Source organism: Sorex fumeus, unplaced genomic scaffold (genome assembly GCF_029834395.1).
Source record: "Sorex fumeus unplaced genomic scaffold, SorFum_2.1 ptg000008l, whole genome shotgun sequence".
In the NCBI taxonomy this organism is placed as follows: Eukaryota; Metazoa; Chordata; class Mammalia; order Eulipotyphla; family Soricidae; genus Sorex; species Sorex fumeus.
The window spans coordinates 28,764,159-28,791,726 of NW_026606065.1; the positions used below are offsets into that span (position 1 = coordinate 28,764,159).

The following is a 27,568-nucleotide window of genomic DNA, read 5'->3' on the forward strand; positions in this document are numbered from 1 at the left end:
TCGTGCTATGAATACCATTTGTGAACCATGAATCTTGTTTGTTTTTATGTGGGGGAAGGGTTGTCACACCCAGGGCTTCTCTATTTCTCTCCAAAGAGAGAAATTTAGGGCTTACTCCTGGTTCTACTCAGGGGTCACTTTTGGTGGTGTTCAGGGGATGCTGTATGGTGTTGTGGCTTGAACAGCTACGTTCAAGGCACATGCCGTTCCTATTGGCTTCTCTCTGAAGCTCCTGGGTGAGCTCCTGTTTGGTGACTCTTTTCTTTTTTGGGGGGGGGGTCACACCCGGCGATGCTCAGGGTTTACTCTGGGCTCCGCACTCAGGAATTACTCCTGGTTGTACTCAGGGAACCAGTGGGATGCTGGGAATCGAATCCAGGTTGGCTACATGCAAGGCAAATGTCCTGCCTGCTGTGCTATTGCTCCAGCCCCCTGGGTGGTGACTCTTATGCCTGTTTCCCTGTAGGGTCATTATTAATGGCAAGTGATGACTTTATAGTTTTGGTTTTTTATCAGCATTTATAATGAAATTGTCTAACCCTTTTTTGTGTTGCCCACAGAAATGTAACCTGGAATAGCTTAGCTATCCCAGACACACATTGCTCACCAGAACTAGAAGAAGGCTACCAGTGCCCCCCAGGATTTAAATGCATGGACCTAGAGGAACTGGGACTTAAGAGGCAAGAGCTGGGCTACAGTGGCTTTAATGAGATAGGTCTGTCTTACTGGTAAAGCATGTTTTCAGTTCTATTTTATAATGCTTATAGAATAAGAGAATAACTGTCTAAGATATTTCATGTGACATTTGTTTATAGTAGATAAGAATCACAAATGCATATTTTATTGCTAAGACTTACCTGACAGTTGATACCATTCTGTGTCTACATGTGTTTAGTGATGCCTATGTGATCTCAAATTTTTATTCCTAATGATAATGCCTAAAACTTATGTGCTGAACAAGTTTCCATAGTTGTTGATACAAAGATAAATAAGACTTGGTTTCCTTACACTTTTTGCTGTGTCCTGTAAATAAGGTAAGTCTTAATACAGCTGGATTCTAGACATTGATGTATATGTGTGAAAGCTGAAAACCAATCCTGCAGCAGAAGACATCTAATGAAATTCTTAATAAATAGGCATCAACTTTATAATAGGTGCATGAGAAATCCTTGTAGATGACTGCGATGTGCTCTGCTCTACAGAGCACATTTATTCGTGGTTTGTGCTATTAAGTTTTGAAATGTGCCATTCGACACAGTAATAAAAGAACTTAGTATCCTCCACTAAGGTGATAATCACTGCATTTATTTTATTTCCATGCAAGTGGCATATAGTTCATCAATGAAGTAGAAAAGCCTAGAATTCAAAGAGATGATTGAATGCCTTGAGAAATCTGTTTTAGTCCCCTTAGCCTGCCATAACAAAATCCCACAGACAAAATAGTGCCATCCAAATGAGTCTGTCTCCTCTTTTTGGGGGTCGGCAGTCAGAGATCAGATAAGATCCTTGTGCCTTCCATCATATCTTTGGATGGTGGGAGAGATAGAACAGCAGGGAGGCTGCTTGTCTTGCTTAGAGCAAAGATCCAGGATTAAGTCCTGAGTACTTTCAAATGTGACCCCAAACGGAAAGAAAACAAAGCAAAATAATCCTGCCCATGTGTCTGAAGGATTCTCATCCCATCATGAGAACCCCACCCTCAATACTACATCTAAAACATTCACATTTGGGAGATCCCACCTGCGAATCCCTTCACACAGGGATTTGTGTGATTTCTTGGCCTTGCTCACACACTCCGTCTACAACAGGTTTGTTTTTTGAAATCATTTGAAAATTTAAAAGTTTTTTCCTTAAAGTGTCCAGGCCTACAAGCATTTCAAAATAGTTCTAGACGTTTTTGTTCAGGGCACTGGAGGGAAACCTTCACTATGTACAAGATTGTGGCTGTACTCTCTTAGAACCAAATTTCCTTCCTGGCTCTCAAGGTGATCTTACCACTCTGAGGGGCAGCTGTGGAGTTGGAGGGGATGGAATGGAGGGGTGGGAGGTGGGAGGAAGTCTCAGAGTCAGAGAACAATGAGAAAAATGTGACAATGTCTCTGAACTCAGCCAGTGACCTCCCCACATGAGAAAAAGCCGCTGTTTCCACTCATTATAGTCTTGTCATCACTGGATGGTGTGTCGCTGGCTAGCCTCATACACTGAGATCTGTTGAAGATCTTGCAAAGGACCATTTCTTGATGTCTACACTTAAACCACAAGGTCACAGACTTTGGACAGGAGATAATGCTGAATGTTGGGCAGAAAACCAAAAAATTGCAAATTTTTCTAAACAGAATATTTTGAATCATGTGCTTGAGAAACTATGAATAATAGTATTGAATCTATAGAATCTAGGTAATAAAAATATAATAATAATAAAGTGAAATTATCAAGTAACACCCCTAAACTTTAACTCATATATTTTAATATGCCCTCATAATGAATTTCCAGCATTGTAACCAAAATGGGAATTCTTCCATTTCATTGGGCAGATGATACTGTTTCTGATTTTAAAAAAAATCTAGAAGCCCTTAAAGTATTCCAGTTGGCAGCATGCTCTTCAACTTATCTGACTTTGCAATCTACTTCCCATCTTTCTTCTTATTTCAGGTGTGCAGAGGGGGACTTAGGGGTCTAGCTGTTGCCTGAAAGGGTTGAGTGAGAAATTACAGGCACAGTGTAGAGATGTGACTTGGTAGTTTTCATGTAACAATCCAGCAGTGCAAGATGAGAAGGCATGAAGTATCCCAGCTTGCAGTCTATTTGGCCCAGAGCTGCTCCTGCTATGTTTTTGTCTGGAGACTGGCCAGCATTTGGGAGTCAGCTGCCTTTGCACAAAATCTCTCCAATCCTGTTCAGTTGCACCCAATCCAGACCATTCAAAAGTTGGAGATTGCACCTAAATTCAGTGGCTGTGTTCCATTCAGGATGATGCATCTCTCTTCATTGTCGGGGGAAGGGCTTCAGCTGGTGTATGTACAATCTCTCCATCTCCTTGTAGAAGGAAGTTGTGCAGGGGCAGCACACCCCCTCTAAGACAGTACTCTACCATTTGTTTGCACATTGATCACCCATGGACTTAAGTTCGTTGGAAGCAGGAAGAGCTCTTTCAACTTCATTTCTCCAGGGTCTGGTAGAATGCCTGGCTCGTAGGAGAATGAGGGGAGAAGAGTCTATAATATTTACTGGTGGACAAAACAACAAATCCTTTTCAATTTGTCAGTCACCAGTCATGCTGATATTAGGAAATATAGCCATAATAGATCATTTAATTATTTCCTTCTTTTCCTTGATTTTGTCTTGTTCCTGTTGGCAATATTCTTATTCCTCATGAGTTCCCTTCTATACAAACCCAATTTAGTCTTTTTGTTTCTTTTTCTCAAATGATAATTGAACTCATCATTGCAAATGACTATTGCTTAGATAATTAAATGTTGATTCTGAACTATAATAAAATTTTTTTGATGGCCACAATAGTTAATATTGAAACTGAATAGTTCTACCTGATGTTATTTATCTGGTGCATTTAGGTATATATTGTCATTTTAAAGATTATTTCTATTGGTCTTGTGTAAAATAAAAGATGTTTCCTTTAAAATAAAGAAAAGGTTATATGAGGCACAAGTTATGAGCTTTGTCTGCATGTATTGAATTTAAAACATAATCAGATGCTTGGAAGTGCATATAAATGTCATTGTACTTTATAGATCTGTGAAAGTTATCATGATTAATTAAAAATAATCACATTTTCTTTTTTACCCATGAGTCTAGAATTCCCTCTGCTGAATTATTTTATTTATAAGTAACTTCACATCCTACTAACATCTAGTATTGATGTTGTTGACAAACTTAATTTTTCAATGTACAAAAAGATAGGAAATGGGAAAGATTACAAAGACCTGATAGTGAGAGTATAAAGCAGAGACCCCCTTGGCACCTCTGTCCCACATAAAAGGAGACACAGGGATGTGATTGCCACTTTGAAGACCCCTGAAAGATTTAGAACTCCCCACCCCTGACACTCACTTGTGCGCACGCACGCGCGCGCGCGCGCGCGCACACACACACACACACACACACTTACTTCAGAGGCACGGGATGGGCAGGAACACCCAGAAAATCTTCTGGTCTCTGAGAGTCTCAGAGCTGGCAGAATGCCAGGACCCTTGGGTAGGTATGGGGTCACTTTGTTCTGCCATGGCCATGTGCATATTTATCACAATCAGGACCTAGAGTATAGGCAGATGGGTCTGGGGCAGCCTATAGAAGCACATGTCATGCACCAAAGCTACATCACAGGATGCCATGGGCCAAAATATAGCCCAAAGGCTGCCTCCCCACAGCCCTATCCGAGGTGCACATAGTTCCTTCTTTGAGTCTGTGTGTAGTGGGTTTGCGGGGAGCCAAGACTTGGGGGCTGGGCTTCCTTATGGCTTCACACCGCAGAGTCCCTCGGTCCTGTGGGCAGTTGGCACAGAGTTAGACATTAGAGAGAATGGTGTGACCGGTCCCTGGATGCTAGGACAAGAGGTGGAAACAGACTCAGGTGTTCAAATCAGTCTAAGGTACACAGGGATCCTTTGCATGCAGCTATTCCCAGACATAGCCCTGGGTTCAGTGACTCAGTGCCTGTGGATAAGAGACACCCAGGTGACCTTAATGTGCATTCCATGGTGACAGGGACCAACAGGCATGCACACCTGCTTGTGAAGAGCACCACTTTGATCAAGAGCATTGTTGCAGTTTCCTCTGTGAGACCTTAATACATGTATACTCTCAAGAGGGATAATTTCAAATGAGTGAGAATGAAGAAATACCAGAACCATCTTTATAAGGATTATAGTCTCAACTGATACCAGAAAAAAAATCCTAGATGCCCCAAGACTCCATTGGGAGAGTTTGTCCTCACTCTTGGGTCTCAATTCTTAGCTATTTGCAGATGTTTCCTTTCTCTGCCATCAATGCTTCTCCACCACATACCTACTGGTACATAAAAGAGGCAATGTTGCACTTTTCCACATGCTTGGAAATGAAATGAGAGACACCAAGAGCTGGAAATGATAGGCACTCGAGTTCACGCTCATGCCCCTGATGAGAGGGCCATCCCATCAGGGGCGGAGTTTCCTCAGAGCACCAAAGAACAGCATCCCAGAGGAGAAGCCCAACTCACCTCTTGGGGTTCCCGGATTCCCATAGAACGACACACTGTCTCTCCCAGCTTTTTTTTATAGACCAAGACCATTTATGGAAAACCTTTATAACAAAACAAACCACTTCACAAAGCTGAGTGAACTCCTGGTTCTCTAACCTCTCTCACCTCTTGAATAGAAAACTCTCCACAGCATGTGATTGCCAGCTCTCCGAAAAGTAACAATATCTGCCCCACGGGAGAAAGAAACCACGACCAAGCCTATTAACCTGTAATTGTACCCATCATCTTCCTTCAGAAGGAAACAAAAATTGCAGTACAGTTCCAGTTAGAAACTATGCAGGTTGTTGTTTGAGTTTTTCCCTTCTTTGTACATGCAGGTAAAAAAAAAATAACACAATATCTTCTGTGTTGATAGGACAACCCACTGAATTCATCGCCAGGGAGTTACTTGGGAACTTAGTAGATACCAGAGTTTTTATTGCTATTGGTTTTTAGAATCAGAGACACAGACCCAATTTTTAGAAAATTTCATCCCAGGCTAAACCCGATTGAGGTGATTTATATCAGACCAAAGCAGCCCACTGGGAAGGTCAGGCTGCGAACAAAACATTCTGAACATAATTTCTAGAAAAGACTTAAATCAGGTTGGCTTTAAATGTTCTGGCAGCAGCAGACCCTCTTCCCTCCTTCCCTTTTCTCTGACCACCAGAGATAAATCTGCAAGTTCTAAGCACCATGTTCTTATGGTAGGTAATCATCCAACTGTCTTTAAGATTGTGATGACTTACCAAGAGGAATAAGTCAAAGGGAAGATGTTATTACCCAAATATGGCATATGAAGAAATAGAGAAAGAGATTAAAGTCCAACAGAAACAAACCCTGAGACTCTGAAAACAGAACTGAGGTAACCCAAGTGAAGGGGAAGGAGAAGGAAAGGGTCAGTGGACAGAGTTGTGGATGGTAATCAGCACCTCAGTGGGAGGTGATACAGAACATTGTACCCCTAAAATAGAGGGTCCTACAAACCAATGCCTCCCTAATAAAAATTAAATTAAATAACACTCAAAAAAAGATTGTGATGACTTTCATTACATGTGACAAACACTGGCATCACTGATCCCTGGCTCATTATGTATCTGGAACCAGGTAAAAGATTTTCCATCCATTGTGTTTTATCCTTAAAATATGGCATCCTTCATCTATACCTATATGTTCATTGCAGCACTGTTCACAATAACCAAAATCTGGAAGCAACCCAAGTGCCGTAGAACAGATGACTGGTTAAGGGGGCTGGAGGAATAGCACAGCGGGTAGGACATTTGCCTTGCATGCGGCCAACCCAGGTTCGATTCCCAGCATCCCATATGGCCCCCTGAGCACCTCCAGTGTTATTTCCTGAGTGCAGAACCAGGAGTAATCCCCTGTGCATGGCCAGGTGTGACCCACAAAGCCAAAAAAAAAGAAAGAAAGAAAATTTGGTACATCTACACAATGGAATACTATGCAGCTGTAAGGAGAGATGAAGTCATGAACTTTGCTTATAAATGGATAGACATGAAGAGTATCATGCTAAGTGAAATGAGTAAGAATGAGAGGGACAGACATAGAAGGACTGAACTCATTTGTGGAGTATAAAACAACATAGCATGAGGCTGACACCTACGCATAGTAGATACATGGGACAGATAGATTACTCCATAGCTGGAAGCCTGCCTCATGAGCAAAGGGGAGAAGGTGACTAGAATAGAGAAGGTATCACTAAGAAAAAGATGGCTGGAGGAATCGGTCGGGATGGGAGTTGTGTGCAGAAAGTGGGTAAAGGACCAAACATGATAACCTCTCAGTGTTTGTATTGCAAACCATAATGCCCAAAAGTAGAGAGAGATTATGGCGAATCATGTCTACCATGGATGCAGAGGGAGGGTGGGAAAGGGGGGGGGTATACTGGGGATATTGGTGGTGGGGAATGTGCACTGGTGGAGGGATGGGTCTTTGATCATTGTGTGATTGTAACCCAAATATGAAAGCTTGTAACTATCTCATGGTGATTCAATAAAATTTTTAAAAAAAGGCGTCCTCATCCCTAGTGGATAAGGAAGGAGAATGCAGAAAAACTGATTTGTCCATACACAGACCACCGTTGGGCTACCCCCTCTGTAGGATCTGGGGGATGCCCTACCTTCATCATCCCCACTCCCTGCCTGGGATGCTGTGTGAGTTCATGATGGAGTCTCTGTGATGAAGGAGGGGGACCCCCCAGAAGGATCCCCTCACTTCTTGCCTTCTCCTTTTGTCCTCTGATATTTGGGACACAGGCTGCATGGGGACAGGAATGGCCTGACACCTGCCCCGAGGAGCATGCAGGCTCACCTCTGACCTCTCCACTCAGTCTCTAGTCCAGGCTGTGGTCAGAGTTGATCCATAGTGTACATTAGTTGTATGTAAGAACCGACTCACAAAGTACCATGGATGGGAGGCAAAACAATTTAAGAGGTTCATTGATCGAGTCATAGGTGTTAGGGCAAAGGTGAGAGGCAAGGATGGCAGAAATGAGCAGCTGTACCACGAAGACAAACTGACAGTGTATAAACAGTCACGGTCATGGTCACGGTCCTCCCGTTGTTCATCCATTTGCTCGAGCGGGCCCAGTAACATCTCCATCGTGAGACTTTGTTGTTAACTTTGTTTGGCCTATTGAATACATCACGGGGAGCTTGCCAGGCTTTGCCATGCAGGCGAGATACTCTCAGTAGCTTGCCAGGCTCTCCGAGAGGGGCGGAGGAATCGAACTCGGGTCGGCCATGTTGGCTGCGTGCAAGGCAAACGCCCTACCCGCCGTGCTATCGCTCCAGCCCAATGTATAAACATCAAAAGGAAACGTTAAAAACAAAAATTCCCACACAAACATCTTTTTGGAGAGTCTTGTTAGTTTCATACTTTGAAAACTTTATTTCAGATCTATTCTGAAAGTTATAATATGTATTTATGTGCATTTATATTAATTATAACTGCCTTAACTTCTCCTGGGCATTTTATTTTATTTTTTAATTTTTATTTATAATTTTTTTGCTTTTTGGATCACACCTGGAGATGCACAGGGGTTCCTCCTGGCTCTGCACTCAGGAATTACTCTTGGCGGTGCTCAGGGAACCATATGGGATGCTGGGAATTGAACCCAGGGTAGCCGCGTGCAAGGCAAATGCCCTACCCTCTGTGCTATTGCTCCAGCCCCAACTCCTGGGCATTTTAAATCAATTTTTCCCCTTGAGTTGTGACTGTTTAACTCTGTTTTTTATCACATAGTAGTCCTAAATAAGGGTGTTGTGAGGACCCTCCCAGGGTGGGAGAATCACGCTGAAAGTAGTCTATAGACCAAACATGATTGCCACTCAATGCCTCTCTTGCAAAACACAGTACCCAAAAGAAGAGAGAGAGAACAAGGGGGAATACCCTGCCACAGAGGCAGGATGGGACGGGGGGGGGGGGGGGATGAGGGTTGGGGGGGGGGATGCTGGGACCCGTGGGGATGGATGACGGGCACTGGTGGAGGGATGGGCACTTGATCATTGTATAACTGAAACCCAAGCACAAAATTTGTAAGCCTATAACTGTACCTCATGGTTTTTCACTAATAAAAAAAGAAAAAAAAATCCCTTTGAGAGGCCAGAGCAATGGTACAGTAGGCAAGGTGCTTGCATTGCAAATGGCTGACCTAGGTTTGATCCCCAGCACAATGTATGGTTCTCCAAGCCAACCAAGAGTAATCCCTGAGTGCAAAGCCAAGAGTAAGCTTTGAGCACCACCAGATGTGGTCCCCAAATAAAAGTTATTTTGGAAATGCTTATTGATTTATTGCTTTACTAGAGATTTGACGTAAGTAGTATTTGCCCTATTTTCTTTATGAAAGAAAAAAAAACATGAAGTATGCCTTACTGGAACCTCCTTAAAGTATTAGAAAAACCACAAGTCAGCAACTGCTCAGAAATTAAAACATGGGTCTTGGATGCAAACACAAATTTAAAGTGACGGCTTCCAGTCTTTGTAAATGTCAGTGTTAAATCAATCAGTTCTTTCGAGGAAAGTGCAATTTCTTCTATAGAGCAAATGCAGCCTACGTTTCTCATATTCTCCTTCTAAGTCGATACTGAAGAAGGCTTCTCTGAGCTGGGCTGAACTGGTATTTGTTCCAAGAGAAAATAGATTTTCACTGTTATTGCTCTGTGTCATTTTCCTTCTCATCTTTGGATAGGACTGGCTGTAAGATTCAGACTCAGCTCCCCGTATGCGTCATGAATCAGCTTTATTAAATATTGGTGAGAACTAACCTTAATGATTATCTTCATTATCGTAGTATTCTGTGTTTGTAGTCACTACTAGATCTTGATCCTGAGACAGGATTGAAAGTGACTCCACATGCCCATGGCTACTTCTGTTTTAATATAGAGTCCCCATCATTTAAAAATGATTCTCTCTGCCCCTAGGCCCCCTCTCCATTGCCATTCTTTGTTTTTATGGCTTACTTAGTTTTGACATCTGATTTTAAATATGATGAACAACATTGCTTTTTTTTTCAAAATAATAGCAGAATGTAAATTCAACTTTTGCTGCTGCTTCTAAAATTGATTCATCATATTTAAGTGATGTTAACCCATGTTTCATTCTGCTATATGTAATATCAGATGAAACCTTTACCAAGGAATGAAAATAGATAGTTATTGTATATTTATAACTATGATTTATGGCAGAACATACATTTTTATTGCATTTTTCCAAAAGACCCCAGTAAAGACTAATCTCTAAAGTATCTAATTGAGATTTATGCTGTTTTGTAGAAAAGCACTGAAGGGCTGTTTTCACTACATTAATCTTGATGTTAAGCATTGTCACTGGAATCACTTATTGATTTTTATAAAAATACATGCAAAAGAGAGAACTGAAACTATAGAACTCAAACAAAAGCTCTTGCTTTAATCAATGATAGTAGATTTGTCTTGCAAAGGAATTCCTTTATTATAGCAGAAGTAAAACTCAATGTATTTGTGTTAAATGGAGAACAAGGTCATAAAACTTCAACAAAAGAACAATTGTGAGTCTTTGATCAAATATGGGTGCTTTATCCCTGAATCCAGGCAATGGTCAAACCTTGGATTGAATGAAAAAGTGTGGGCTTGAGGATTTATAAGGAGCTAAGTCTTTGGGTCTCATTCAATTTTCAAACTGGGTCACAGGCTTCTTTAAACTGAAAATAGATAATCATGTATTATTCAGAATGTCAGGAAGAAAGGGGAATTAAGGATGGAAATTGCAAGCATGCTTTTGAAGAGGTTATCCACTGTTTGGTGTGGAGCACTTGTCTAGGACTCCCTGGGGAACGGAAAAGGACTGTTCGTTTACTAACAGAAGGAATGGTAGCGCTGGGTTTCGGAGAGCATAATAGGATGACTGATTTCCTATTTGAGATAGAAAGAATAGCCTTTGGAAATACCTAATATTTCCAATAATCTGGCGTGTTGAAATTTATATTTTAAATGTAGGTCGATTATAAAAATCACTCCAAATGATATAAAATTTAATGAAAGAAGTAAGTGCTGCTGTAGTCCTTCCTTTTCATCTTCTGCAGTCTTAATGGTATGAAATTAGAGGCTTTTCAACTTTTCCCAACCAATACGCACTTTAAGGATTTCCAGTGATTGTCTCCAAGTTATTTTGTGCTGCCTGCATGCAGCCAGGCACACATGCAAACACAGGCTATGCACAGGGTCATTCTTGGTGGTGGATTTCCCGGATAACTTCTGGGTCAAGGGGTATGCACACTTCTCAGACATTTATAGGTTTCTATAGTCAGCGCTCATTAAGAGTACTTTTTAAACAAAAAGTATTTTTGATATGTATAGATATTGATGTTAAAAAAGAGGGACTACTGTATTCTGTACTTTCTGAACCCAAGAGGCTCCTACTTTAGCCCTGGAATTCCTTCTCCCCCTTCGTCTGGGAGTCACTCTCTCACTTTATTTTGTTCCCTGTGGAGCTCCCCTTTAGCACCCACACGCATCCCCACACTCTCCCAGCAGAAAGTATCTTGCTTTCGACACTAGACACCCAGTTTTGTATGTGAAAAATGACTCTTGGTGTAATCTCTCTCTGCAGGGTGCTGTATGTCTGTGCACGGGTGGATAGTGGTCTGTGTGATGTCTGCACATGTGGTTTGTATGTGTCTTGTGTGTAATTGTGATGTTTGAGTGTGTTATTATAGGTTTGTTGTAGTGGCTGGGTATGTGTTTATCCTCCAATGGGCTTCAGGTAGAGGCAGTGCTCTCTGTAATTCCTCGGATGCTATTTCTAACTCTCAGTGAGTTCATCATGAACTTGAGTTCTGGTTGATCGTGGAGTGGGGAAATTTATACCAGATATTATTTTTAAGGTTCTTCTTCTCTGGCTAATGATCATTGAAAATTTTAAGTAAATTCATATATAAGTCTAGCCTTTAACTTCATTGTTCATTTGAGTTTAAGTGGCTTTTACATTAGCTGGACACTCAGATAAAATAAATGTGGAAACTTTGTGTTGTGTTGGTATATATATATATATGTGTGTGTGTGTGTGTGTGTGTGTGTGTGTGTGTGTGTGTATTTTGTACAAGAATAGAAGTCTTGTGTTGATAAACAAGGAAGCTTGTCCTGTTGGTAATAGCTGTTAGTGGAACGTAATTCCTTTGATAATCAATGAAATTAAGTTAATTTTACCAGCTAATCAAATGTAGCAAAAGAAAATATCCTTGAGAGACACCCTAACCGTTATCTTCCCTCAGGATGGCAAGATGAACTGTCAGCTTGCTTAGGGCAGCATGTTCAGATGTTATAAAGCTTTGCTGAACAAAACCATGCCTACATGTCAGGCCCTTCTTCTCTGAGGATAAAGTTCTCCAGGCCCAGAAAATGTGTGTCTAAACTGAAACTCAAGAAGATGCAGGGGAAAAAGATGGCGCCCACCTGAGCACAGGACAGGAGAGCCAAAGAAAACCCTTCCCATCTCTCCCTACATTCTTTTCAATTCCTCAGCTTCATGCTCTCAGGGCTTGGGCTTAGGGATCAAAATAGTGAAACAGGGTCCAAAGAGACAGTCTAGCTGGTAAGGCATTTGCCTTGCATGTAGCCAATCTTGGTTTAAGCCCCAACCCCTCAGATGCTCCAATAAGTCTTGCCAGGAGTGATCCTGAGCACAGAGTCTGGAATAAGCCCTGAGAATTGCTGGATGTGGCCCAAAAACAAACAAACAAAAAAAGAGTAAAATATTCTAAACAAAATATACTGAAAATACCGTATCTATCAAGATGAATATACTAAATAAAATTAAGAACCAAAATAAATATCTGAATACATTTAAAATGTCTATTAAATTGTGACTGCTACTATTAAAGCAAGATATCAATTACCAGAGTTATTATTGTAAAGGTTGCTATTGATTGGATTTATATTTGATTTAAGGAAAATGAGATGGATTAACATTTTTTATGAGACTCTGAGGATTTTTAGAGCATATGAGATGAATTTTTACAGACAGTAGGAAATAAAATATATTCATAAATAAAGGTAAAGGTAAAGGCCCTCCCGTTGTTCATCGATTTGCTCGAGCAGGCCCAGTAACGTCTCCATTGGAGACTTTGTTGTTACTGTGTTTGGCATATCGAATACACCACGGGGAGCTTGCCAGGCTCTGCCATGAGGGCGAGATACTCTCGGTAGCTTGCCGGGCTCTCCGAGAGGGGCGGAGGAATCGAACTCGGGTCGGCCATGTTGGCTGCGTGCAAGGCAAACGCCCTACCGCTGTGCTATCGCTCCAGCCCATATTCATAAATATGTTCAGTAAATATCTATTGTTCATATTTTAAAATATTTATGCATCCTGATTTATAAGACTGTTATTGGTAGGGTTTCATAAGTACAACAATCTAACACTATACCGTCCACCAAAGTTTTCACTCCTCCACCATTTCTGTGTCTGTTCCCCCTCAGCCATCCTCTCCCTCCTGTGATAAGCTCAGTTTTGTAGACCAGATCTCATTTACTATACTGTTACTCATACCAGACATATAGATGCTGATATACAATGGGTAACTAATTACAAACAAGCATATAACTACAGTCTGAATAGAGATATTGAATAATAAATAAAAAGTGAAGTTAGAGAAACACTTGTTCATAAATTAGAGGAAATAGTTTTCAGCTATATGCATGCATAGTTTTAAAATATTCTTTTATTGGCTGGAGAGAAAGGCCTATGGGTTGAGTGCTTGCCTTGTATGTGGCTGACCTGGGTTCGATCCCCAGCCCCCCATATGGTTCCCTGAGGCCTACTAGGAATGATCCCTGAATACAGAGCCAGGAATGAGCCCTGTGCACCACTGGATGTGCCCCCCCCAAAACAAAAACAAAACAAAACAAAACTGTACAGTCAAAATGCTATTTTTTGAGTATGTTAGTTATAGTGCATCATGAATGTTCTTTTTACAGGTCCCTTTCCCTTGCCTCATATCAAAGATTTGTTTTGTTTTACTGAATCACCATGAGATACACAGTTACAAAGGTTTCACGATTAAGTTTCAGTCATACAATGTTCCAACACTTATTCCTCCACCAGTGTACATGTCCCATCAGCAATGACCTCAGTATCCCTCTCACCACCCTCACCCCACCCCACCCCCTGTCTCTATGGAAGGCATTTTTCTTCTTACTCTCTCTACTTTGAGGCATTATGGTTTGCAATATATATATATATATATATATATATATATATATATATATATATACACAGAGAGGCTATCATGTTTGGTCCTTAACTTACTTTCAGCACACATCTCCCATCCCAAGTGATCTCTCCAACCATCATTACCATAGTGATCCCTTCTCTATCCCATCTACCCTCTCCCCCAGCACTGAGTCAGGATTCCAACCAAGGACCAACCCTCCTGGCTGTTATTTCTCCTGTCCTTGGGTGTTAGTCTCATATTATATTATTTTACATCCCACAATGTGTGGAGTCCTTCTATGTCTGTCCCTTTCCTTCTGACTCATTTCACTTAGCATGATACTCTCCATGTCCATCTATTTATAAGCAAATATCGTGACTTCATTTTTTTCTAGCAGTTTCATAGTATTCCATTGCATAGATGTACTCTCATTTCTTTAACCAGTCATCTGTTCTTGGGCACTCAGGTTGTTTCCAGATTCTGGCTATTGTGAACAGTGCTGCAATGAACATACAAATGCAGATATTATTTCTACTGTGTTTTTTTGCACCCCTGGGATATATTCCCAGAAGTGATATTGCTGGGCCATATGGAAGCTCAATTTTTGTTTTTTTGAGAAATGTCCATATTGTTTTCCAAAAAGACTGGACCATTTGGCGTTCCCACCAACAATGAATGAGAGTCCCTTTCTCCCTGTATCCATGCCAGCAATGGTTGTTCTTGTTCGCTATGATGTGTGCCAGTCTCTGTGGATAAGATATGTCATTGTTGTTTTGATTTGAATATTCCTGACGATATGTGATATAGAGCTTTTTTTACATGTAGGCTCCATGCCTCACCTCTGGGACACGGAGACTCTGCCTTTGACAGGTCTAATCATGACAAATGCAGATGTAGTAATTGTATTTTAGCTCTAGCTATTTGAAACGACAAATAATGATACAGATCAATGTTTTTAAATAAAAATAAAGAAAAAGTCAGAGCTCTCCTTTGTGGGCCCCCAGCTTGGGAGACACACTGCAGTCGAGGCTGTGTCTCCTACTCTGATCAGGTTTCTGCCGGGTCCTCTGCCTGTGTTCATAGAAGCCCTCCATGCTGGGATCGACTCTGAATGGGTCTGTGATGCAACCTGGCCTTACTGCCTGCTCAGACTTCTGAGTCCGTGTTCTCTTATAGCTCTGAGCACTAAATATTGTATGCAGTCATGAACTGATTCATGAGATTCAGAACTTAGTCTTTCTTATTGATCCACTTCCTTGAGCTGGTTGGGCTGAAGAGGATAAAGGAAGTTTCAGAGTCAGCCTCATCCAGCAAACTGACCTCAAGCCTTATGTTTTAACAGTGGTCTTAGAAATTTCTCTTTTAGATATTATCCCATCCCTATTTTATATAAAAGATATGTTTCATATATTTAAGCATTAATTTTTTAAAAAATTTGTAAGGCTGTATTGACCAGAATTTTTGTATTCCATATAAATACGGCTATCTTTATTGGTTTTTGCTTCTGAATTTGTATATTAATCTCCGTACAGCCTCACCTGGTAATACCTTGGTGGTTACTTTGTATAAAGGAAAATAAATGGTATGGATAGAGAAAATACACTGAAAATAAGCAATGGTAATTGTTGAACACCAAGAATAATTTTGATGAATTAAGATTTGGGGTTCCTAATCTTCTTACTATTAATTGTAGTAAATATTCAAGTGCTTTCATCGTCCATATAAGTTAAAAAATGAGTGAAAGAAAAGAAATTAAGCCTAGTCAGAAATTGCCTAAACAATAAAGCAGACAGATTTTGTTAGGCAATTCTGAGTCTAATAAAAAGTTGTCTATATTTACACATGGAGTTGCATTATTTTATGTAAAAAGTGGTGGTGATGACAAACCCAGATACAAATTGAGGTTGAACTGTTAGAGGCTTTCATGTAACATATCCTTGGGCTAGCTTTGCTGGGTGAGGAACACCAGCTAGGGGCACAGCAGCTCCAGGTGAGGCAGTGGTCAGAGAGAAAGCTGCTTCCAGGGGAGGGACAGTGCTTATGATGACTGATTCTCACAGTTCAGCCTAGCAGTGCACTGCAGTCATGAGGATTTGGGAGTATAAGATGTAGAGCAGAGAAGTACTTGCTTTGATGGTATGACATGTTACTTCATCTCCCGAGAGGCCAACCGATGGACAAGTTTCTTAGCATCTCTGGGTCTGTAAAATTGGGATGAAAAGAGAAACACACACATATCCCAGAGGGTGGAATGAAAATGAAGTGAGATTCTGCCCATCTCCATGTCTCCTGAGTTCTCAGTAAGATGCAACTATGATTCCAATGTCTGTTTTTATTAGCTCAGTAATTGTTGAGTGAACCATAATGTCCCAAAAAGGAAAGAGAGAGAGAGACAGAGGGAAACAGAGAGAGACAGATAGACAGAGAGACAGACACACAAAGACAGAGACAGAGACAAAGAGAGGGAAAGTGCTTGCCATAGAGACAGGCTGTGGGGAGGGTGGCAGAAGGAAAACTGGGGACATTAGTGGTGGGAAATGGACACTGGTCAGGGATGGCTGTTGGAACACTGTATGACTGAAACCCAACCATGATCTGTTTTGGAACTCTGCATCTCATGTTGATTCGATAAAAATAAAATAAAAATGACTGTTGAGTAAAAGAATAAATGAACGGTAGCCAAGATAACACTATGGTCTCCAAAGTGAGAAAATGGAAGAAACAGAAGCAAAGTCTTCATGCACTAAGTAAATAAAGTCTTAAAATAATGGGCAAAGGATGGACTAATGGATAAGGAGAGTGCTATTCTGTGACTGAGTTTTCAGAGTTGAATTATATTGCTCCACTCACACTGGCTGAGTATGAATTGATTACTGATGTCAACAGACTATGGCATGAGCATTTTATGTTACAATTTCATTATCCGTGGCCATCATTTTCCATATATGATTACTAACCTTAGAAAATTAAATATTTGTGCATAAATTTTATGTAGTGTGTATGTGTTTTTCCTAACAGATTAGGAGGGCCACATATGCAAATTTTAATTTTAATAGATATTTCCAAAGTGTTCCATAGCATTGTCAATGTATTTGTTTTCCTTATAGAGTGGTTTTCCAATATTTGATGTTACCATCTTTTCAATTTTATGCCAGGTTAAAAAAAGTATTTTTAATACTTTCTGACAACTATAGGGTTTTAACCAAGTTTTACATCTTTTCATATGTTTTGGACAATATTTTTTTCATATACTTTTCGGTTCATATACTTTGCACTTTGGGAGGGATTTTTTGTCTTTCCTTACATACATACACACACATATCTTTACCTACACACACACAAAAACACACACAGTCTAAGCACTTGGCTTTTATTTGCTACTTGTTTTCCTACTGTAGTATTTTAGTGTTTACCTAGTTATACAGTAAGCCTAGAACCTAGAAACCATTTTTGCATGAGGACTTGACTCTGGACAAAAGGAGCAAACAAGAGTGGGATTTATCCTGGGTGAATATTTAAAGTGCAGATGGGAGGGCACAGAGTTAGGAAGAATGTTGTAACAACATGAGCATGATGGGGTGATAGTGTCACCCTCCCCAGGATGGAGAATGTGATCAGTGTTTCTCTGTAGACCATGAAATTGCGTTACCTTATCCTCTAACCCTGGTGATGTATTTCCAGAGTAGGGGGAAAAGTAAAAATAAGACAAGACAATGTATTAAGAGGATGTTAGAATCAAATAAAAGAAGAAGGAAATGTAGCAAGAAGGGCATATCTGATACCTGTCACCATTCTAACACTAAAAATGCAAAAATAATAATAACAGAAGGTTCATTTAGACATCTGACAGGAACAAGGATAGAATCCTGAGATTTTATGCATTCAATAAGAAAAAATAGGAACTTTTGAGACAGATTCCAAGAACCTGGGAGACTGGTAATGGGCTTTTCCTTACAATCAGTGCTTTAAAAGGCTGTAAACCATCTAATGGAAGACAGAAATAGAGCCTGTTTCTTCCCCCACTGTAATATTCTCCTTTAAAAATCCACCTTTCTATGGCACTGGAAATAATAGCACACAGCAAGAACTATACTTTGAGGCATTTGAACATCTCAAGTGTCTAAAAGGTATGAAGCTAAAGACCAAATGATTTCAGCTTGGAAAATGTCCCAGGATTTGTGACTTTTTTTTACTTTTAAAACAGAAATTCAAGGGGGTGGAGGACAACTTTAAAAGCAAAGCTCAACTGACAGCTAGAGATTTTCTCGCATATATTTAGTAAAGTTGAGAAGTCATTATTTCTATACTGTTATTAATTTCAGTGGGAGGTACTTTGAGGAAATTAGGAACATCCTGTAAATTACTTCATTGATGAGAAGTTGTCACATTCAGGTAGACTTGCTGAGTTGTGGTGGTTGTAAATTGGGTAGATTAAAAAGTAGATACAGCTCAGCAAATAATATAACACGTACTCAAGAACAGCCAATAGAACAAGGTGGAAGCTAGCTGTTATTGTGATGTCAAGAAATATTCTCATCTTATAGGAGTGAGAAGTGAGATGGGGTAGAATAGTACCATGTAGCTATCATGGGTAATTGTACATGGAACCAATTCCTATGTCTATATTAGGGGATTTTGCATGCCAACAAACACGTCCTTGGGATACAGGCTGGGTTTTGATGCTATCAATCAGATGTAGTACCCAGTCCAGGGATTAGTGTACAAAAGGCATTGTACCAATGCCCACTTTAGAGGCCTTTCATAAAGCCAGGTGTGTACTTCTAACTAAGAGCCCCAAGACACCCTCTTTGAGTTTAATTAGTTAGCTAAAGTGACTCATAAAAATCAAATAAACGTTTCACTTACCAGGTTATTTTTCATAAAATCATACACTCAGAAACAGTCAATGAAAGGATACATTGGGCAAGGAAAGAGTTGAGGTAGAGTTTCCTGACCTCTAAGATGTCACTTACTAACCCCACATGTTTACCTACCAACCCCCAGCACCCTGATCTTTTTTCTGGGTTCTTATAGAGGCTTTGCTATTAGGCTTGATTGAGTTTCCTGATTGATTAATCCCTTTGTGATTGAATTTACTCTTTCCTGTTGGAGACTGAACTTAATCTCTGGAGTGTCTGCATGAGAAGTTGAGGGTAAAACTGGAAATTCCAACATCTGAAGATATAGTTGGCAATCAATCTGAGTCTTAAGTAATTTCATCAGCAAATAAGAAAACATTTTATTACTCTACCCGCTTAGTGAATCTCAAGAGTTTGGGGTCTGGGAGGCAGGAAATGTGAGCTAAGACCAAATATGTATGAGAAACATATTCTGGTCATCTGAATGATTATATATATATATATATATAGTTTCTTTAAAAAATCACAATATGCAAATAGGAAGAATAAAATAATAATATAAATTATGTGCTTAAAATAGAGTTTTAAAAGAAAAATGACTCCTTACCCAAGAATAGCTTAGAAAATACAAATTTTTTAAAATAATAATTAAGAATGTTGTATTGTTATAGATTAGAGAAGTAGATTATTGACTTTTTACAAAAGAAAAATTGTCAATCAATATATTGTATGATATTGGAGAGGTTAACATTTTCAAACTTATTTAAATTCATCCCACTGGTATTAGGAAAGTTCTTTTTTTTTTCTTTTTCTTCCCCCCCGCCTTTTTTTTTTATTAGTGAAACACCATGAGGTACAGTTGTAGACTTACAAATTTTTGTGCTTGGGTTTCGATTATACAATGATCGAGTACCCATCCCTCCATCAGTGCCCATTTCCCACCACCATGGATCCCAGTATCCCTCTCATTCCCCTTAACCCCCATCCCACCTTGCCTCTGTGGCAGGGCATTCCCTTTTGTTCTCTCTCTCCTTTTGGGTGTTGTGGTCTGCAAAAGAGGCACTGAGTGGCAATCATGTTCAGTCCATAGTCTACAGGAAAGTTCTTTCTATATGTAACAAAGGAGTATTCTTTAACCAAAGGAGTGCTAGAGTGTATATTAAATACATGCAGCCACTTGATTTAAATTATTTTCTCCATCCAAGAGTGAAACATATCCATTCTAGCATCAAAAAAAGCATCAGTGTATAATCAAAAATGTTTCTTTGAAAATTTGATTTATATATTTTCCCAAAATGGAATGAAATATAAAAAATGTATTTCAAGTAATATTTTGGACATGATTCACCGAGCAATATGCTCTCTGTGTATTTTACTACATGAGACACAATGTCCCATCTTGCAGAGGTGCCTCTAGGCCAGAGTTTTTATTTGATGGAGTCCCTCTAGCCCTTGCGCCATCACTAGTGTGCACAGGGTGAGGCCATGATTGCATTAAATGGGAAAAGTACAGATGAGAAGACAGGAGAAACATGAGGAAGAGAGGTCCTAAGGGCAAGGCCTGCTGAATATGGCAGGCCAGGTGGGAAAGACCCAGAGGACCATAGGGAACCACAGTTCTGAACATTTTCTAGATCTGAACACCATCTCCTCATGGTGCAGAGATTCCACTGACTCTCCATTATACCATTCCTGTCCTGATTGAGATTTGTTTTGTCAGTTAATGATTTCCCCCTAGTCTAACCCATTTTGCCATTTTTGTGCAACCGATCTCCATGACTCAGCACATAGCACTTTGCCCACCATGTGAAGGAGCTGGTGTCAGGTTCTTATTGAATTGTGTTTCTCTTCCCTTTGCTCTGGATCTGTAGAATATGAATAAGATATAGAGATTTCTGGTTTACTGCATTTGTCAGCTATAATAAAGTCCTTTCTTTATATGTAAGAATAATCTTGCCTACAAATGTGTTACAGGAACAAAGATTTTAAATTTTTGGATATTAGCTTTTAATTTATAAGTCACAGGTCATTTATAGAAAATTACTGAGTAGTATTTTCCTGATCATTCTTCTAGAATGTATTTTCTTTTCTATAATTTATGTCTCTATTCTACTTAAGTAAAAGAAATCAAGCACACAGATCTTATATTTAATGGTACTGTTCAGAGTCATTACAAACATCTCATGTCACAAAGAGTCCATTGAGCTCGGAGTCTTCGAGGTTTCTATGTATACTTAGATTTCTCTTATTGGAAACATTTTATTTTCTTGGTCATTTTGGAAATAGCCTAATGCACCAACATTGTTATGTTTTAGCACTGTCAGTATTTAGGGGCCCAAAGAAAATAAATGGAACAACAAAGCGATCATTTTCTATAGTTGGCACCCACACAATCGCATCTTCTTGTATGAAGTGTTTGTAGATGCGATCCCTTGTTTCTTACACTGCCAGATGAAGACTAAGACAGTCGAGTCAGTACCTCAGGGTGAGAAAGAAAAATGGGGATGGATCAGAACACACAGATTTGAGATTAGTATTTCAAAAAAGCACAACTCTCCTCAGCACCGAACTATTATAGCTATACCCCAGGAAAAGAAATGTCAATTTTGTTTTCCTACCAAAAAAGAATAGGAGATTTTTGACATTTTATTAAAAATAATAGACTCATACATAGATTTTTAAAGTCTATAGAATTTGTGTTGATCATCGATTTGCTCGAGCGGGCCCAGTAACGTCTCCATTAGAGACTTTGTTGTTACTGTGTTTGGCATATCGAATACTCTCGGTAGCTTGCCGGGCTCTCCGAGAGGGGTGGAGGAATCGAACTCGGGTCGGCCATGTTGGCCGCTTGTAAGGCAAACGCCCTACCCGCTGTGCTATAGAATTTGTGTAAGTTACATAAGTATGATAAATACCTCATCAGCCGACCTCCACTACCTCCACTACCAAGCTGTCGCCATGCTTCAGGCCGATTTCAGGATGCTCAGGATGTGCCTCACGTAGGAGCTAAGCCCCACAGAACCAGGTAAGCAGAACTTTGTTACCTTGGACTCCAGGCTCAACGGAACCCAGAAACAGAGATCCTCTGCCTACTTCCACCAATCTCCAGTGACCCAGGGATCACACCCAGAAGCTCCACCCTGCCAGTGCCAGATAAATACCTCATCAGCCGACCTCCACTACCTCCACTACCTCCACTACCCAGCCACCACCACTCTCCAGACCACTTTCTGGACCATGCAGCCGCTTACACATCATAAGACACTTAATACCCATTTTCCAAAATTACCACACCATATTTGATGATGTTCAATTATGGTATGAACCATGAGAACACTTGTAAGGGTCATTAGAGGCCATCCTAAAAGCCTTCATCACTCTCACAGAGCCCAGCAAGCTACCGAGAATAACCTGCCCGCATGGTAGAGCCTGACAAGCTACCCATGGCATATTCGTATGCCAAAAACAGTAAAAACAATGGTCCTCATTCCCCTGACCCTGAAAGAGCCCCCAGTTTGGCAGCATTAAAAAGGATGAGCAAGGAGAGGCTGATGAAATCTCAGGGCCGAAGTAGGCTGCCAAAACGAAGAAGGAGTGAAATGACTCTCTGTACTTTCAATGCACGTATGCTGGCATCAGAAGCATCCATCAAGGACCTGATGGTGCAAGCACAGAAGATCAAGTACAACATCATTGGTCTGACTGAGACAAGAAGGCATCGATCACATCATGCCATTTTCGACACTGGAGAAGAACTGTTCCTCGGAACATGTGACAAAAGAGGCGTCGGTGGTTTTGGTGTCCTTGTCAATACGAACTTGACCATAAGCACTGATTCATTCGAATGCCTAACAACTCGAATTGGATGATTATGCTTGAATAGATATGGCTCACTGCCAGCAGTTTCAATCTTCGTCATGCACCAACATCTAACTACGATGAAGAAGAAATTGAGAAGTTCTACATGGAGCTGGAGAAGTTCTATAAAGAAGACCAAACCTTCTACAACATCATTGTTGGCTATTTTAATACCAAAATAGGACTGAGAACGTCACCCAAAGAACTCCACATTGGGACCTGTTGCCTAGAATGGAACATACAGGGTGAGTTCATCATGTCAATCAAGACCATCCATGGTAACTCACAGCTCCAGAAGGCAGAATCTAAATGTTGGACATGGGAGTCTCCTGGTGGAGAGTTTCACAAGGAAATTGATCAAATCATATTCAATCGATGGTTTTACCTGATTGATGTCACTGTTGGCCCAAAATTCCAAATGGAATGGGATCACTGTCTCCTTCGTGCAAAATTTTACTTCACGGAGTGGGGAGAAAGGGCTGCAAAGGAATCCCAGAATGACCACCAACTGGGAGCTCTTTGGCACTATTGTGGCAATGTGGAAAGATGCCATCATTGACAACATCGACAAGGAAGATGATCGACTTGTTCAGCAACTCAAGGATTGTGCAAGGAATGCTGAGAGTGGGAAAGTCACAAACAGATGCCTGTCTTCAGAAACTCTCGAGCTCATTCGCCAATGTGGTTTGACGCGAGCCTCAGGCAATCACAAGCTAACATCTGAGCTTGCAAGCTGTGCAGAGAAGCTATAAAGGAAGACCTCAAAGAGAGAAGAGCAGCAGTGTTGGTCAATGCGGCAGAAGCCAAGAAAAGTATTCACAGTGCTCGCCTGTCTTTCACCAACTACAAGACCAAGATGACTGCCCTCCGACATTCTGATGGACTTATCACATCTTCCAGAAGGGCAATGGAGATTATCCACAACTTCTACTCAGATCTCTTCGATAGCCACATCCACCTGCCCACATACCAGATTCCGCAGGATGGATAATTTGTTCCCAAGGTTCTCCCTTCCATAATCTGACAGGCCTTTTTGTTGGTAAAGTAGCATACAGCACCCGGTCCAGACAAGGTCCGACCCAAACACCTGAAGAATCTGCCACCAGTACTCCTCAATACACTGACTCTTCTCTTCACATGCTACCTGTCTGAATGCAAGGTTCTATCCCAATGGAAAACTAGCAGGAATGTTCTGTTGTACAAGAAGGGAGACATCCATGACATTGGCAACTATCGCCCAATCTGCCTGCTGTCCATCGTCTATAAGTTGTTCACTCGAGTCATCCTGAATAGAATAGGCAGAACACTAGATGAAGAACCATGCAAGCAAGCCAGGTTCTGAAAAGGATTCAGCACAATCGACCTTATCCACACGGTGACCAGGCTCGTTGAGGTTTTGCGAGAGTTCAAGATGCTGCTCTGCTGTTAGAAAAGATGAAGTCATGAAATTCATATACAAGTGGTACTACATGGAAAGTATCATGCTAAGCGAAATGAGTCAGAAAGAAAGGGACAGACATAGAAAGATTGCATTCATCTCGGGAACATAAAGTAACAAAACAGGAGACTAACACCCTAGAATAGCCAAGATAAGTACCAGGAGGATTACTACATGGCTTTGAGGACAGCCACACATGCTAGGGGAAAAGGCAGCTCAGATAGAGAAGGGAGCACCAAATAAAGGGTGTTGGGAAGTTCCTCTCAGTATGGGAAATGTGTGATGAGAGTAGACTATAGACCTAACAAGATTGCCACTCAATGTCTCTTTTGCAAACCAAAGCACTCAAAAGGAAAAAGATAACAAAAGGGAATGCCCTGCCACAGAGGTAGGGTGGGATGGGGGGGATGGGGAGAGGGAGGGATTCTGGGACTGGTGGTGGTGGAAAATGGGTACTGGTGGAGGGATGGGTATTTGATCATTGTATAACTGAAACCCAAACACAAAATTTGTAAGTCTACAACTATACCTCATGGTGTTTCACTAATAAAAATTTAAGATAAAAAAAAGATGCTGCTCTGTCTAATGTTCATCAATTTAAAGAAGATCTTTGATTCTGTTGAGACTGAAGCAGTCATTGAACCCTTAGCCAAACAGGGCGTTCAAACTCAATACATCAGGATCCTCTGCAAGCTGTGTTATGGATTCACCACCAGGATCTCACCATTCTACAAGGAAGTGATCATTGACGTAAAGAGGGTTTAGGCAGGGTGATGCCATTCCACCGAAACTCTTCAGTGCTACCCTTGAGAACATCATATGATGACTGGAATGGGAAGAAATGGGAATGAAGATAGACGGTCGGCAACAACACCACGTCCACTTCGCTGATGACATCGTTCTAATAACACCAAACATTAGCCAGTGGCACAAATGCTGGCCAACTTCGGCCATGACTGTGGAAAGGTCAGACTACAGCTGAATCTCATGAAGACAATGTTTATGAGAAACAGTCTCATTCCTGACATTCCATTCGCTCTCAACAGAGCGAACATCTCTGAATGTAACAGTTATGTGTACCTAGGTCGAGAAGCCAACATGACAATGACCTGGCACCTGAGTTGGGCAGAAGGAAGAGAGCGGCTTGGAACTCCTTCAAGAGCATTGAAGAAATAGCTAAGAGGACGAAGAACCTCCAGCTCTGGGCACATTTTTTTGATTCCACCATTCTTCCTGCGCTAACATATGCTTCAGAGACCTGGGCCCTACAAAAACAGGACAAGTACCCTATTCAAATATCCCAAAGAGGAATCGAAAGAGCTATGCTTAGAATATCAGATTTCACTCAAGTGAGAGAAGGAATCGGAGTTCCGACCTCTGTCGATGATCAAGAATCAGGGACACTGTCTCATTTGCCAAGGTGTAGAAAATCAAATGGGCCAGACATGTCATGCAATTTAGAGACGACTGCTGAACTAGAGCTGATACTGACTGGATTCCATGGGACGTCAAAAGGACGAGTGGCCACCCACCTACAACATGGTCATACTTGTTCGTCAAAGCCCTGAACAAACAGTTTGAGGCTCTTCGTGTTCCTGGAGCGAGCAGATACCATTGGGCTACACTAGCACGCAACAGGGACAAATGAAGACGTTACTGGCACCTGCTCAAGCAAATTGAAGATCAACGGGATGACAAGTGATACAAGTGATGCAAGTATGATAATAAAGAAAATGCTGATTAGTGGGCCAACTAATTTAAAATACAACCTTTCTTAAAACCCTGCGCTTCCCAGGGGGTCCCTGACTCCCCTCAAAGAGGTAACCATTCCAGAAAAAGTCATAGAAGCTAGAAAAGGAAGAAAGTGACTCTCATGTCCCAGTGATCACACTTTCTCAAAAATTAAAATGCGAAGGTCTCCCAGTGATTATCCTCAGGTGTTGCATGCTGTCTAGAAAATCCTGTAGGTTAGAGTAGATCAGTGTCCTTCAACCTTATTTTAAATTTTCTTTTTAATTGTTTTAAAAATTTGGAAAGCGTGATTTACAAGCTGTTATTAGTTTGAAACATGAACTATTCCAGCACCACAGCCTCTATCCAGGTGTCTGCCTCCCTGAACCATTGTCCGCAAGTCTCAGATTCCCTCACCCACAACTTCCCTGTTGCTAGTGTCCTGCAGATGACCAGTTCTTCACTTTCCTTTGTTACCATGCACTTTGCTTCTTTATGCTCTGCATTTGAGAGCCATCATTCTGTGTCTGTCTCTCTCTTTCTGATGAATTCAGCATAATTCTCTCCAGCTCCATCCACATTGCAGCAAATTTCAGTTTTTCTCACAGGACATTGTTGGCATGGATATGGGGAAAAAGAAACCCTCGTTCACTCCTAGTGGGAATGTCAGCTGGTTGCAATATGGACACTTTGGTGAATAATGTAGACACTTCTCAAAAAACTTCTCAAAAAGCTGAAATTAACTGAGATTCCATATGACTCATCAATTCCACTTCTAGGCATCTACTCCAAGGGTCCAAAAACTCATTTTAGGAAAGACATCTGTACTCTTTTTACACTTGCAGTTCAGAACACAGACTAGCAATTATAACCAAGGTGATAGACCAGTTGTCTTCAGATTCTCCATCCCTGTGGGCCTGCACTAATCCATGGACCAGTGATCTTCTACCAGTGGAGTAGTACATCAGCTGAAATGGATCAGGAGGGCCTATGCACCAGTCAGGTTGTGGGGGAACAAGTACTGGTTTTAAGTCTATTGGTCCATAGGATACAGATTTAACTCAATGACTTTCCTTAGGGAGAAGTAGGTTTTCTGGGAAATTTCCCTGATGCCCATTTTTCATGCGTAGATTTGTGATCCAATATCTAACAAAGTGGGGAGTGTAGGGATTTATGATTCTGTATGTTTCTGGAATATATTTAATGCACAGTTCAAATTTTTGTCATCATTTCATGAACTTCTTCCTTGTACCTCCATACTTTTAAAGATTTTACATATCAAGTATTATTATTTGTATCAATAATTAAATTTTTAATAGTTTTATTTAATATAAATTAAGTGGAAAAATATTCAAAAATCCAGGCCTTAAGAGACATTACAATGGTTTAGGATTTTGCCTTCCAAGTGGTCTATTCCCAGTACAATTCTGCTCTGCCTGTTTCTCAGAGCATGGCAGGGAGAAACCTCTGAGAACAGAGCTGAGAAAATTTCCCTGAGCACAGCTGCTATGGCCCCCAAATCAATCAGACAATCAACATTGGATATTCAGACAAACCACTATCATAATATAACATAAATACCCTTTAACACCCTCACTCCAACAGAATTTGATTTTAGTATATTTATGGAAAACTGTACTGAAGTTCATAGAAGGAATACATAGAACATATATTTTATGAAACATTTGAGAATATTAGGAAGCTCTGAAACTGTATTTAAAAATGAAAAAGACATTAAAACT

General features: G+C 40.6%; 1 protein-coding gene across 2 annotated transcripts in view; it reads left to right on the plus strand.

Moving 5' to 3' along the window:
* Positions 1–27,568, plus strand: part of NALCN (sodium leak channel, non-selective) — a 353,058-nt gene that overhangs the window by 60,737 nt on the left and 264,753 nt on the right. For both annotated transcript variants that reach the window (XM_056109424.1, XM_056109431.1), the window contains exon 7: positions 561–715. In XM_056109424.1, the coding sequence (XP_055965399.1) occupies positions 561–715 (155 nt within the window). The remainder of the gene's footprint in view (positions 1–560; positions 716–27,568) is intronic.